A 14333-nucleotide genomic window follows, 5' to 3' on the forward strand; every position below is an offset into this window, starting at 1 on the left:
TGCTCATGGATGCCATATGCATGCTGGTGCCACATGGGGGGGATATATAAGGCCCTGCTCTCTCTTTTTCTTAAAAGTTCCTGGTGTAATGTACCAAAAAGTGCTCAAACCGTGCTTTGAACCGTGGTTCTGGCACATCCCTATTGTTTTCACCAACCAGATCTCTGTTAGTGGAGGCCATGAGCAGGGTTTGAAATCTTGAACAGGCATCACTTACCTATGCTCTGGCAGCAGGTTCATATGGGTGGATACAGTCCGACAGAGACCCCGGCCGGCCCCAAGCCATGTGGGGCTTTAAAGGACAAGACCAGCACCTTGATTCTAGCCCAGAAGCAAACACGAGTATCCTTGCGGCCGCCTTCTAGACCAGCTGAAGCTTCTGACCTGTCTTCAAGGGTAGCCCCGCAGAGAGCGCATTGCAGTAGTCCAACGCGGTTGTGTTCGCAGAGGATAGCTCTGTGATGCACCTTGGTCCAGTTTTGTTCGCACTCCTCCGTTCTCGCGTTGACGGTCTTATTCTGATCTCCAGATGGCGCTGCTCTCCAGGAAAGTGTCTGCTTTTCTGTCACTCCCCACACCTTAAAAGCCTGGACGTTTTTTAAAGGTAAAGTTGTGCGGTCGACTCCTGGTGCCCACCGAGCCCTGTGGTTGTCTTTGGTAGAATACAGGAAGGGTTGACCATTGCCGCCTCCCACGCAGGATGAGATGATGCCTTTCAGCATCTTCCTATATCGCTGCTGCCCGATATAGGTGTCTCCCACAGTCTGGGAAACATACCAGCAGGGATTCAAACCGGCAACCTCTTGCTCCCTATGAAAGTTACTTCCCCTCTGCACCATTAGGTGGCTATGGAAGTTTTTTGCACAGAGCTTTTAAGGCCTTTTCATTCTCATCTCCTCTAGAATGGAGGGGGTGCATTCACATATCGGCCAGATTTACCCAGAAGTCATTGTGAGTTTTCAGGGAGCAGTTCACACACAATTTGGGTTTTTCACTGTGTGTTAGAATGTAGCCTGCTTTATCTCCGGGGTAATAAAAATTCCACTCTTTGCATTAGTTTTTGGGGACAACTTTGAGTTTGCAGTAAAGCCTCCCAGTAAACCTGCTGTGTGTCAAAGTCCCTGGTGGATCATAGCAACAGCCACTGAAGGGATGCTGTGCTGGGGGTGGACAGGGCCAGTTGCTCTCCCCCTGCTAAATGTAAAGAGAACCACCACTTTAAAAAGGCGCCTCTTTGCTCTGCCAGCAGGGGTTAGCCTCAGGCAGAAGGATGTGGGCAAAAATGGTGAAGATGTCTCTAGACCACCTGCTTTTAAAGCCAGGAACAGGCTCCTGGCCTCTTTAGTTGATATAAGAAAACAATGTTAGCATTAACAGCAAGGACAGACAGCTTTATTCAAATGATGGGGTTTACAGTAGGCATTTCTGGCACCCTCGTGGCTCGTATGCAAAAGGAAACCGTGCCAGCTTCCAACCTGGAAAAAGCAAAATTGTTTTTTCTCCTCCTTGGAACAGCATTTGGTTACCCCACTTGAAATGTCCCCCCCCCAATCTATTTGGCGAGTCCGTGGCTATTCGTTGGTTCTCTTCTGAAAAGGAAAGTGTGTGTTTCTTAAATACATGGACAACATAGGAAATATCCACAATTTTGCAGTTATAATATGCTCCCACGTATTCAGCACACTCGGTGGTAAGAGTCTCTCTCAGCCCTACCTGGAGATGCTGCCAGGAATTGAACCTATCCCTAAGCTAAAGTTCTGTCCTCGAAGGAACTTTATGCATCATTTCCTAAGCATCTAGGAAGTTGCTTTCTACTGAGTCAGACCCTTGGGCCTCTCCACATGTTATGTTAGGAACAGAGGGGGCTGCCATATACTGAGTCAGACCCTTGGTCCATCTAGCTCAGTGTTGTCAACACTGACTGGCAGTGGCTTCCCCCAGGTTTCCGGCAGGGGTCTCTCCCAGCCTTACCTGGAGATGCTGCCGGGAAGTGAATCTGGAACCTTCTGCGTGCAAAGCAAATGCTCTTCCACTGAGCATTTCCTTTGCATCCAATGCTCTCTCATCTGTCAAGGGGAATAACTCACAGCGCTCTCGTTTAGTTACCTATCTAAATGCAAACCAGGGTGGGCTCTGCTTAGCACAGAGGATAATTCGTGGCCGCTACCACAGTGTCGTCATTTAGGGCTGATCTGAGCCCACTGATTCAGCAAGGGAGCCATTATGGATTGAGGTCTTCCTTAAAGTGGGGAGCGTATTATAATTGGAAAACTGTGGTTTCTCACTGCCACTTTCTTTTTAGCCACATTTCCTGACCTCTTCATCGATCTGGCCCAGTCCCTTCATGATTCCTGTGTGTTTGTATTCCTGCCCATCTACTTTTGGAAGTGCAGAAACTATGCTTAGGGGCTATTAGGTGATATGCCCACTGGCATTACAGCTTTCCTTGGGTTGCTTTTGGGAGGAGGGTCTTCTGGTTCTCCAGTGAAAGGTGGACTTGGTAATCTGGAACTTGCCTTCTGAGTGCCTACAGCCCTTCAGAGTTTAAAAAACAATAAAACCAAAAGAAAAATGCTTGCAGTGAGATGTAGGAAAGGGGAAAAATTCTGGCCGTCTAGCTCCAGACAATTGGTTTGAAAAGATCAAGCTCTTAATGTTAAAAACTTTGAAACTCAGGCTTCCGTGTAAACTAGGGTAGATTTCTGTGTAAATGAGTGAGGGGCTGAAACGAAAATTGGCACCGAAGTCTCCGTTCAGACCAGAGCTACAGGTTTTGACCCCGAATTGTTCAGGTAGGAAGTTGATCCGGTATCCAATTCCATGAAGGCAGAGTAAAGAGTAGTGAGCTGGACTTCCGGCAAAGTCTGCGGCTGAGGGCTGTTGTAGGTGCTGAGGTCGTTATTGTTGGTGGCGTCGTCCATCTGGCACTGAGAAGAGAAACCGTGGCTAGATGGTAGAGACGATGAAATGAGCACCAGCGGGTCGACGGCCAAGCTGTCGTCTTTCAGTTCTTCCCAAATATTTCCTGTGGCAAAAGAGACGGAAATCCCAACAGTTATTACTGCACTTTGTTGCTAGCCGGACTCTTTTTGTCTTAAAGGAACACCGGAAGCTGCTGCCTGCTGAGTCAGACCGTTGGTCCCTCTAGCTTAGGATTGTCTACCCTGACTGGCAGCAGCTCTCCAAGCGTTATTGGGTGTTACTGGGGCCAGGGCCTGCTCTCTCATGCTTTGCAAAGGAGCAACATGAAACACAATGCAATGCAAGGCCACAGAGCCATGGACACAACGGGTTCCTTTTCCACGACCAGCCTACCTTGGAGATCAAAATCAGTGAGGGACGGGTTCAGGGCGTCGACGTCGCTGAGATCCCCTTCCAGTAGGAGGACGCCGTCTACCGTCTGGGATGCACTGAGCAGTTTCATTCCCCGTCCAGGAGGCGTCTGTGCTGGCAGCGGAGACCCTTGGGCTGCTGGTTTGAGCTGGGTGTCTGCGGATGGGAGGAGAGCGTGAGGCCCCTCCGGCAGCGGCTGTGAGAGCGGAGGGAAACCCTGTAGAGCTCCGTAGCAGGACAGGCCTGGCGGTGGCTGCTTAGATGCCGGCGAAGGTCCTTGTGGGTGCACAGCATGGGGGGTCCCAGCGGAGAGGGGAGGGTCGCGCAGCGAATGGTGCTGGAGGGTCATCTGCCGGGCTGGTCCCGAGGGGCCGGTGACCCCACTGGGATTGCAAGCCAGCATGGTGGATCTTAGCTTGTCCATCTTGTCCCCTATCAGGGTGTCGAGCTCTTCTAAAAGCGAGGAGAGAGAGAGACAGAAAAGAAGATTTCACTTGAGGCAGGCTTCCAGCCTGCCACAACAGCATCATTCAGGGTGGGGAGCTGGTCTTGCGGCGGCGAGCACGAGTCGCCACCTTTGCTAAGCAGGGTCTGCCTTGGTTTTCATTTGGATGGGCAGTGATGTTCGAGCGCGGTGAGATCATTCCCTATAGGGGATGGGGCCAGCATCTGCTTGGCATGCAGAAGGCCCGGCCGCAGGTTCGGTCACTCCTGGGTAGGCTGGGAAAGACTCCTGCCTGAAACCTTGGAGAGCTGCTGCGGTCCATGCTGACAATCCTAAGTTTGACAGACCAAGGGTCAGACTCATTATAAGGCAGTTTCCTATGTTCATAAGAGCAGCCCAGCTGGATCAGGCCCAAGGCCCATCTAGTCCAGCATCCTGTTTCGCACAGTGGCCCCCCAGATGCCGCTGGAAGCCCACAGTCAGGAGCTGAGGGCATGCCCTCCCTCCTGCTGTTACTCCCCTGCAACTGGTACTCAGAGGCATCCTGCCTTCGAGGCTGGAGGTGGCCTCTAGTCCTCCGACTAGTAGCCGTTGATAGACCTCTCCTCCATGAAGTGATCTAAGCCCTTCTTAAAGCCACCCAGGTTGTTGGCTTTCACCGCATCTTGTGGCAAAGAATTCCTGGTGGAGATAGAGCTCACCAGGCCCGCAGCCATTCATAGCCCTATTCTCCACGGATTTATCTAATCTCCTTTTAAAACCGTCTAGCTCAGTGGCCATCACCAGATCCAGTGGCAGCGAGTTCCACAGCTCAGCTACCCGTTGGGTCAAGAAGTACTTCCTTTTGCCTGTCCTGAATCCTACAGCATGATGTAGCCCTTAGCAGATGACCCCAGGATCTAATAGCAGAGATTTAAGCTCACCTGGCTTGGCCATGCTTTTTTCTGACTGCGACTGGACCTTTCCTTTTCCATTTCTGCAGCTCCTCCTGCATAGATCGAATAGCCTATCTGCCCGTTTGATACTCCCCGGTCCCCCCTTGTGTGGGGGGCACGTGTGAGAATGCAACCTCTTTTCGCTCACCTGGCTTGGCCATGCTTTTCCTGACCGCGATCGGATCTTTCCTTTTCCACTTCTGCAGCTCCTCCTGCATCTTGTCAATCTTGGCCGGATTCAGAGCCCACAAGCAGCCTTTCCGAGAGGAACTGCCTGTCTTGTTTTCGACTTTCTCGAAGCATTTGTTGAGGGACAAATTGTGGCGGACGGAATTCTTCCACCCGTCTGGTGCTGTCTGGGGAAAAGAAGCCAAACCGAATGAGGGTGAGAAATATTTTTCTGTGCCCGAGAGAAAGAGCAAGCTTTATCCATGGGGAGGAGAGCTGGTCTTGAAGTTGGGAGCATGAGTGGTCTGGTTGGCTAAGTAGGGTCCACCTTGGCTTGCATTAGGATGGGTGACTATATGGGTGCACTGTAAGATATTCCCCTTAGGGGATGGGGCTGTAGATCAGTGCTTGCATTCAGAAGGTCCCAGGTTCAAGCCCGGGAGGAGTCCTCCCAGCACTACTTGGAGATGCCAGAGAGCCAGGAACACTGACTGGCAGCAGCGTCTCCAAGGTTTCAGACAAGAGTCTCTCCCAGCCCTACTTGGAGATGCTGCCAGAGATGGAACCATGTAGCTGCCCATCAAGACACAAGCCAAGGTGGACCCTGATTAGCAAAGGGACCATTCATGCTGGCTGCTGCAAGACCAGCTGAGCAACTCTAACTGCTAGCCCATCATCACCAAATGGGATGACACGCAGATCTCCTTCTTACAGGGTGGCCATGTCCCCCAGAATCTAGGGTAGCCCCCGGATTTTGGCTCCTCCCCCTGGCTGCTAAATTCCACCCGGATTTACACGGATTTCAAATGCGCTGCCTGGATTTTACTCTGGATTCCATCACACAGGAGGGCAGAGAAGGAGGAGAAAGTATACAAATCTGTCTAAATTTTTTTAAAAATGCAAATTAGTTGCCACGTAATTTGCATAATATGAAGGTTAGGCCACCTGGATATGGCAACCCTACCTTCTTTGTTTTATTTTATTTATTTATTCATTCATCAAATTTGTACACCGCCCCAAACTTTCATCTCTGGGCGGTTAACAATAGCATAGAACCAGTTAAAAACATATACAAGAACTTAAAAACAATTTAACAATTTAAAAATAAACCAGGAATTAAAACACAAAGTTTTTAGGAAGCTGAGAAAGCTTGGGCGAAAAGATGGGTTTTCAGGTGTTTTTTTGAAAATTGCCAGAGATGGGGAGGATCGTTCCTTCTTAGCTCAATAACCGTCTTATTATGCGAAGACCCAGCTCCCTTGAGAAGTGGAACATCGGAACATAGTAATAATGGAACATAATGGAATCGAGGCTGATCTATCTAGCTCAGTATTGTCTTCACAGACTGGCAGCGGCTTCTCCAAGGTTCAGGCAGGAATCTATCTTGGAGATGCTGCCAGGGAGGGGACTTGGAAACTAGATGCTCTTTCCAGGGCAGCTCCATTTATCCCCTCAGGGGAATCTCTTCCAGTGCTCACACTTCTAGTCTCCCATTCATATGCAACCAGGGCAGACCCTGCTTAGCTAAGGGGACAAGTCATGCTTGCGACCACAAGACCAGCTCGCCTCTCCTGGGAAAAGTGGAAGGAAAGAGAAGAAAAAGAGGACGACCAGCAGCAAGGTGGATGGACTTGATGATGACAGCCATGAAGGCACCACTGAGAGAGGCCTGAAAGGCCAAGTGGAAGACAGATAATCTTGGAGAGAAACTATCTCTGGGGTCGCTAAGCGTCGGCACTGACTTGACGGCACTTAATCAATCAGAAACTGGAAGACATGAGGCACCCCAAAATGGGGCAACTCTTTAAAGGCTCAGCAGACTAATTTATTCCTAGCATTACTGCTGCCTTCCTCATACTTACGAAGGATAATTGAGTCTACTCAGTGGCAGGAAAGGCGGGAGGGGCAGGTGCACTTCGGAGACTCCCAGAATTTTTTAGAAAAGGGTGGGGCACGGCCAAGTAGGTTGAGGAATGTGGGGAGAACGCCGCTCCAGATCTCAGGGTCAGAACAAACTAGCAGCATGTCCCCTGCTAACTGAGCAAAGAGGCACCTTTTAGAAGTGGTGCTTCTCTGTATTGAGCAGGGGGAGAGCAACTGGCCCTATCCGCCCCCAGCACAGCATCCCTCCAGTGGCTGTTGCTGGTGTCTATCTTAGGTTTCTCTTTTCGATTGGGAGCCCAGGACCGAGGCCAGCCCCTTTGCTTCCTTCCTGGCCAGAAACTGGGCTGGGTGTTACCATGTTACCCTGGAGAGCCGCTGCCAGTCAGAGTCGGCAATCTTGAGTTACATGGACCAAGTCTCTGACTCAGCAGACAGCGTTCCTAAGGGATGGGGCCGTAGGTGGCCAGTGGAAGCGCATTTGCTTGGCATGCAGAAGGGCCCAAGTTCAGTCCCTGGTGGCATCTCCAGGAAGAACTGGGAAAGACTCCTGCCTGAAACCCTGGAGAGCTGCTGCCAATCAGTGTAGACCATCTTGTACTGGATGGACCAAGAGTCTGACTCGGTATGCAGCAGCTCCCTATGTAACCAATAGAAAGGATTGTAGTTCCGTGGCTTGCGTGCAGATGGTCCCAGGTTCAATCCCTGGCAGCATCTTCAACTAGGGCTGGGAAAGACCCTAGATGAAACCTGAGAGAGCTGCTACCGGTCAAAGTAGACAACCCTGTGCTAGATGGACCAAGGGCCTGACTGTTCAGTATGCAGCAAGCCTGAGAGGTCTCAAGCACCAGAGGGAGTAGCCAACTTGCAGGATTGGGGCAGTAGATAAATATGCTTAATAAATTAATAAACTAATAAACCCTTTGTTCGCAGCTCTCCCTCGTCCTTCTCCCATCCCCATAATCTTTTAGTGCTCTGGACTGAAACATTCTGTTCGGTATCCCACAAATTAACATTATTAACAGACTAGCCTAGAACGAACATTTATCCTCTCTAGCATGGACTCATTGAGCCAGGCAGTTTCTGGATCTGCTGAAAGTCACCAGCTCTTGTGAAATCCTTTCCTTTCATATCTGGTTCCAAAAAGAAGGGAGGGGTTCTTCAAAGCACCCTTCTGCTGAAGCTGCAGAGAGGCTTCTTTTCACTTTGTTTTCTTTTCCTACGGACACGTAGGAGTCGGATTGTTCTGTTTTGACTAGAAATGGGCCGCTTGCATCATCAGACTTGCAAATGCGGCAGCAGCAAGAAATTAATTGCTCTGTGGTTGTGCCATACACTCTCTGCCTGTGTGGTGGATGGCCTGTATGTTCTCCCCCTAGAACCCTGGGTTCTGGGCTCCGGTAATTGATTCCCCCCAATTTCACTCATTGGCACAGAAGAAGAGATTGTGCCGAGTGGGTGTCGACTTGTGGTGACCACAGAGATCTGTGGTTGTTCTTTGGTAGAATGTAGGAGGGGTTGACCATTGCCTCCTCCCGCGCAGGATGAGATGATGCCTTTCAGCACCTTCCTCTATCGCTGCTGCCCAATATAGGTGTTTCCCAGTCTGGGAAACATACCAGCGGGGATTCGAACCGGCAACCTCTTGCTACCAAGCAAGTTACTTCCTTGCTGCGCCATTTGGTGGCCTCATTGGCACAGATCTGCTGCATAAAGTGGACTCTTAGGCGCAATGAAAACCTGAACTGTGTGAGAAGTGCTCCCCGATATCTTGCAGGGACTTCGGGGTATACTTCTTGGAGGCATCTGGTGGGCCACTGTGTGAAACAAGCTGCTGGACTAGCCGGGCCTTGGGCCTGATCCAGCAGGGCTGTTCTTGTGTTCTTATGTTTAACAAACACGTGCAAAACAGACCAATATAGACAGAGCTGCCCACTGTGTGGATGACTAGTCTCAGGACTGATCTTTTTCTGACATGGAACTGGATATAAACACATTTAAAAGAGCAATAGTTCAGCAAAGACACTCACCTTGAAGTAAGGGAAATGCTCAGTCATGAAATTGTAAATTTCGCTGACAGGAAGGCTTCCAGTTTTGCTGTTCTTGAGCGCCATGAAAATAAGAATGCTTGGGAAACAGAGAATGTGAAAACAGCCGTTACTGCGGGCTTCCTTGATCCCATCTCCCGATCGCTCTTGTGAGTGTCCTGGTTCACACAGCTGTTCAAATCTAGGTTTAAAGTGGGTTGCCAGCATCAACGCAATTGTGAGAACCCACGGCAAGCTGGCTTATGGCCCGAGATGAATCTTAGACCCCACTTTCTTGGTGTGGGTTCACACAATCACGCTGATGTGGGTAACCCACATGATGGAAACTGTCCACGCCCCACCCACCCCACCCCAACATGATGGGTTTGAGGTTTCGAAGCTTCTACTGCACTTCCCATTTTACTAAGCAATCGACTGATTAGATCAAAAATTAAATTATAGCCCCCTTAATGGGGATTCTGTTCTCTAGGGCTTTCTGGTGTTAAAAAAAACCAGGAGCCGGTTCTCACTGCCCGAATTACGGTGGGAAGAGTGTCCAGCCAGGCAGGCTCAATCATTCCCCCCTTTTTACTGACACATAATCGCTGATCGGGAGAGCACATTATCCTGGAAACCTGGCTGGATGCTGCTCCAACCCTGGTTCAGGTCATAAGAATGGGCTTCAGGTCTATTTTGCTCCCTCTGTTGATTTTCGGCCCAGTTATTTGCCGCTTACACTTCAGGGACATGCAGCAGCATAAAATAGGGAAACAACTACCACACTCACGGCATGAGGCAAATTTACATTCATGTTCTTGGCCTGAGGCAAATTACATTGATGAATAGCAGGAATGGCCAATATGAAGCTTAGCCTATTCCTTTTGTTCTAGACAGTGTTTTGGAAGCAACTAGGACCTATTCTTGGGCACGAGGGTCCTCAAATAGAGGTCTGTTCAGAAGCGTCTCCTTCCTTCTCCATTGCACTTAATCTATCCATAACATTGATTCCAACTGTTTATTTAACATTTTTAACAGTTAATTCTCCCCTTATGATCTTGTTCCATAGGGCACACTGATGAATTTTACTATTTGTTATCGGATAAACATCCAGGAGTAACACTAAGAGGTAATTCACACAATCAAAAACTGTGTTCAATCCGGCCTTTCCTCCTACCTTTCTTCCACTAGACTGAAAATTAGGAGCACACACAGCTCCCAAACCTGGGCTGAACACAGTTTTTGATTGTGTGAACGCCCTCTAAATGTTGCTAAGTTTTTGCTGTGTCCTGTGTAGAGCTACATGTAAGATACGCCAAGAATTTACCCAAGCTATCTCTAAGTGAGATTTCATTTTTCAACATATGATTGGAAGCTGATGTGTTTTCTTATTGGTCAGTGGCCACAATAAACGTTGATTGACTGATGGTTAAACCCTGCCTTGGGCTGGCAGGGCTTGAATCTAGGTTGAGAACATTTTGCGCGTTGCCAGATGGAGGCATGATTTTTTAAATTGCAAATTGGCAGTGACTTTTTGACTTTAAAAATATAATAATAATAAAAGTAATTAGGCAAAGGGGTTACTTACCTGTACGAGTAGATAGGCTTAGGGAAGAGAGGTTGGTGCTGTTCCTGAGTGTTCTGTGGAGCGATTCTTTGGTAGGGATAGGGGGCTGCAGAGATGTACGTGACCGGGTAGCTGCTTTCTGAAGAATACTAGGATCACAACAGAAGAGATGCAAATTGGGTGAGGCTGGAGGCAGATGTAGGCAGCCACTCCAAAATCCCTGATATTCCAGCAGCAAACATTTTTTGACTCGTTCTTTTCTCCCAGTATGATCACAGGTGAATAATAATGAGGAACTAGATCCATGCAACATATCAAGGCGCACTCGTGATAACCTAGGAAGCTGACTACTGTTTACTGAGTTGGACCACTGATCCATCACTTCTTGCCTGTGGGCTTCCTAGGCCACTGTGGGAAACAGGATGCTGGCCTCAATGGGCTCTTGTGGTGAATGGGATCAGAAGGATGCTCTGACTGCAGGGTTGACCCTGGGGTGGTGCTGCTCAACTTCGGCCCTCCTGCAGATCTTGGCCTATGACTCCCATAATCCCTGGCTGTTAGCCTCTGTGGCTGGGGATTGTGGCCACGGTGGTTGGGGATTATGGAAGCTGTGGTCCAAAAACAGCTGGCAGGGCCTAAATTGAGTAAGCCTGCCCTAGGGGTTTGACTTTGATGCCCCCCACCCCCGCCGGCCCCCGGCCAATAAATGCTGAGCTCTGGCTTCAACCAGAGCTGCACAGGCTGTTCTTTCACGAGGTCAAATGGCCAGCCCGTGCCGCTTTGAGAATCCAGTGGGAGAGAGTTCCCAGTCTGTTATGGGGGCAAAACTCCAACTCTGCAAAGAGGAAAAGATGGTGCTGTCAGCTTGGAAATCCAGCCCGAGACCATTTCTTTTTGGCAACAAATGCTGAGGTTAGACAAAGATCAAGACGACAAATATTTATATACCGCTTTGCAACAAACAGTTCCCAAAGTGGTTGACATAGATATTAAACAAACAAACAGTTGAATAAAATGAATGAATAAAATGAATCAATAAAAGAGCCAGCGTGGTGTAGTGGCTAGAGTGCTGGACTAGGACTGGGGAGACCTGAGTTCAGATCCCCATTCAGCCATGAGACTTGCTATATTCTGCTACGATATCTATAACAACAGCAACAACATTGACAATAAAATTCAGCCATCCTAGGTCCTTGGGAAGGACTCAATGTCTGGATAAACAAACCAGTCAATAACACCTGTCTGACTGTGTAAAGAACAACAACAACAATAATAATGAATGAATGAATGAATGAATGAATGAATGAAATGGCTCCCTGTCCCCCAAGGGCTCATAATCTAGGCTGGCAATTCCGCTTCCGGAGTGCATCTGATGAGACTGGCCGTTTCTTGGGGAGGTGGAGGTACAAATAGAAAAGAAGGCTGCATATTTGGGGGGTGAAGACTGTGCAGATCCTTTGGGGGGCAGGTTGGCACCTTCCCTCCTCCCACCATTGTGCAATACAAGAAGGAGAGAGAGAGAGAAACTGGCCATGCTATATCCTGGCGCTGTTGATGCGCCCACCATGAACTGACGTCCTAGGCGGCCTCCTAGGCCTTTATGCCTGGCTTTGATGGCTTAACTTCAGGCTGCCTTCTGGAAGCCCTGCCTCCCTGTGGTTACCGGGCCAGGCAGCTGGTGTAGGGCAGTAATTTTGGTTTTTATTGGTTTCAGTGTCGCTTTGGAAGTTGGGGCTGAATGTGGTGTCATCATAAGGGGGAAGCACTGGGCGTTTGAAAGGCTATTTTGGTTTTATTGGTTTCAGGGTGCTTATTTATTTTAGGCACACGGGGACGGGGAATGGTCTGAGCAGTGTGGCATGCTTTTGCGAGTTCCAGGCTGGCAAGGCGGGTGGGGAGAGATGACTGCGGCTGCTAGAGGTTTAATCACATTCTGCATGGTGCGGAGAGAGAGGCGTTCTCGTCCCTCTCTCACAACACTTGAATCAGGGGCCATCCCAGGAAATGGATTGCCAGGGAATTGAGGACCGACAAAAGGGAGCACTTTCCCCACATGGCCCATCATTAATCTGCGGAATCCTCCACCACAGGATGCGGTGACGATGGCCACCAGCTTGGACGGCTTGAAGTGGGGCTCAGACAGATTCATGGAGGCAATAAATGGCTACTAGTCCTGATGGTTTGGTTATAGGCTACGGGTTCAGGTTCAAAGGCAGGATGCTTCTAAATTCCAGTTGCAGGGGAGCAATAGCAGGAGAGAGGGCACGCTTTCATCTCCTGGTTGTGGGCTCCCTTGAGGCATCTGGTGAGTCACCATGGGAAACAGGAAGATGGTCTAGAAAAGCCTGGGGCCTGATCCAGCAGGGCTATTCTTCTGTTCTCATCCAACATCCTGTTCTCATCATCTCCAGACAGGTGCTTCTGTGAAACTTACAAGCAGGGCCTGAACATAACGGCCCTGACTTTTTATTTGTTCTTGGCACCCAGTATCAGATGTATGTAGAGTCTATGTTGGGAGCAATAGTCCAACTGGGGACCCAAGGTTGGGAATTGTAGTCCTCCTGGAGGGTGACTGTGGGAAACAGAGTGCTGGACTAGGGAGACCTTGGGCCTAATCCAGCAAGGCTCTTCTTATGTGCTTAGGACCAAATCCAGGAAAACAATACCGTCTCCCATGCTTGGGGGAGCTTCTGGAATGCTGGATGAGAGCTGGACTCGATAGGCATTTGGGATGATTTGATTTCAGACTGGCAACATCTTCCACTTAACGATTTCGCACAGGGTAGGCAATGATTTAGCAAGGGGTGGGTTCCCCAGGTGTCAATGAACTACAACTCCCAGAATCCCTGGGTATAATAAATTGTGGCTGGGGGTGTTGGGAAGCTGTAGTTCGGTGCTGAGGCTGCCTACCCCTGATTTCGCAACTGGTTTGCTAGGGGGGAAAGGTCAGCTTGGAGGGCCCCTTGTGCGTACCTGATGGAAGGGGTGCGAGGAACAATACATTTGTGGCACTTGAGACTGGTAGCAGTAGAAACTGGGATGCCCATCCAGCGTCGTCTTTAGCTTGACATCTGTGTCCTGCGGGGTGAGAAGAGAGGAATATTATCCCGTGGAGGCCAGATTTTTACAGAAAACAAGCCCTCTTCCAACTGCTTGCTTTCCTGCACGCTGAGGCTCGAAACGGAACGTACATGCTGCGGTGCGGGAATACTTGTGTGCAGACACGGGGCTTTGCACAAAGACCGTTTCAATGCATTTCCGGTGGCTGCTACGAATATGAATATGGCAAATATTGAAATACCGCCTTTCAGTGCACGTTCCCAAAGCGGTTTGCATAGATATAAATAAATAAAATGGCTCCCAGTCCCCAAAGGGCTCACAATCTGAAAAAGAAACAGAAGAGAGACCCCAGCAACAGGCACTGGAGGGATACTGTGCTGGGGATGGATAGGGCCAGTTGCTCTCCCCCTGCTCAATAAAGAGAATCACCACTTTTAAAAAGTGCATCTTTGCTCAGCGGGGGATAACCCATGTGAGTTTTCAGGCAGGAGTCTCTCCCAGCCCTATCTTGGAGATGCCAGAGAGGGAACTTGGGACCTTTTGCATGCAAGCAGGCAGGTGCACTTTCCTGAGCGGCCCCATCTCCTAAGGGGAAATATCTTACAATGCTTAATAGTCTCTCATTACATAGGAACATAGGAACGTAGGAAGCTGCCATATACTGAGTCATACCATAGGTCCGCCTAGCTCAGTATTGTCTACACAGACTGGCAGCGGTTTCTCCAAGGTTGCAGGCAGGAATCCCTCTCAGCCCTCTCTTGAAGATTCTTCCAACTTGGAACCTAGATGCTCTTCCCAAAGCGGCGCCATCCCCTAAGGGGAATCTCTTACAGTGCTCACAGTTCTAGCCTCCTTTTCATATGCAACCAGGGCGGACCCTGCTTAGCTAAGGGGACAATTCATGCTTGCTGCCACAAGAC

At 49.4% G+C, this 14333-nt stretch overlaps 1 protein-coding gene across 1 annotated transcript in view; it reads right to left on the reverse strand.

Annotated features, from left to right (window-relative positions):
• Positions 1-2753: 2753 nt before the first annotated feature.
• Positions 2754-14333, reverse strand: part of FOXN1 (forkhead box N1) — a 31186-nt gene continuing 19606 nt past the window's right edge. The window contains exons 5-11 of the mRNA XM_053275321.1: positions 13327-13431; positions 10375-10502; positions 8793-8889; positions 4862-5069; positions 3658-3786; positions 3316-3489; positions 2754-3025 (exon numbers count right to left, since the gene is read on the reverse strand). Coding sequence (XP_053131296.1) covers positions 2754-3025; positions 3316-3489; positions 3658-3786; positions 4862-5069; positions 8793-8889; positions 10375-10502; positions 13327-13431 — 1113 coding nt within the window. The remainder of the gene's footprint in view (positions 3026-3315; positions 3490-3657; positions 3787-4861; positions 5070-8792; positions 8890-10374; positions 10503-13326; positions 13432-14333) is intronic.

Source organism: Hemicordylus capensis, chromosome 12 (assembly GCF_027244095.1).
Source record: "Hemicordylus capensis ecotype Gifberg chromosome 12, rHemCap1.1.pri, whole genome shotgun sequence".
Lineage (NCBI taxonomy): Eukaryota > Metazoa > Chordata > Lepidosauria > Squamata > Cordylidae > Hemicordylus > Hemicordylus capensis.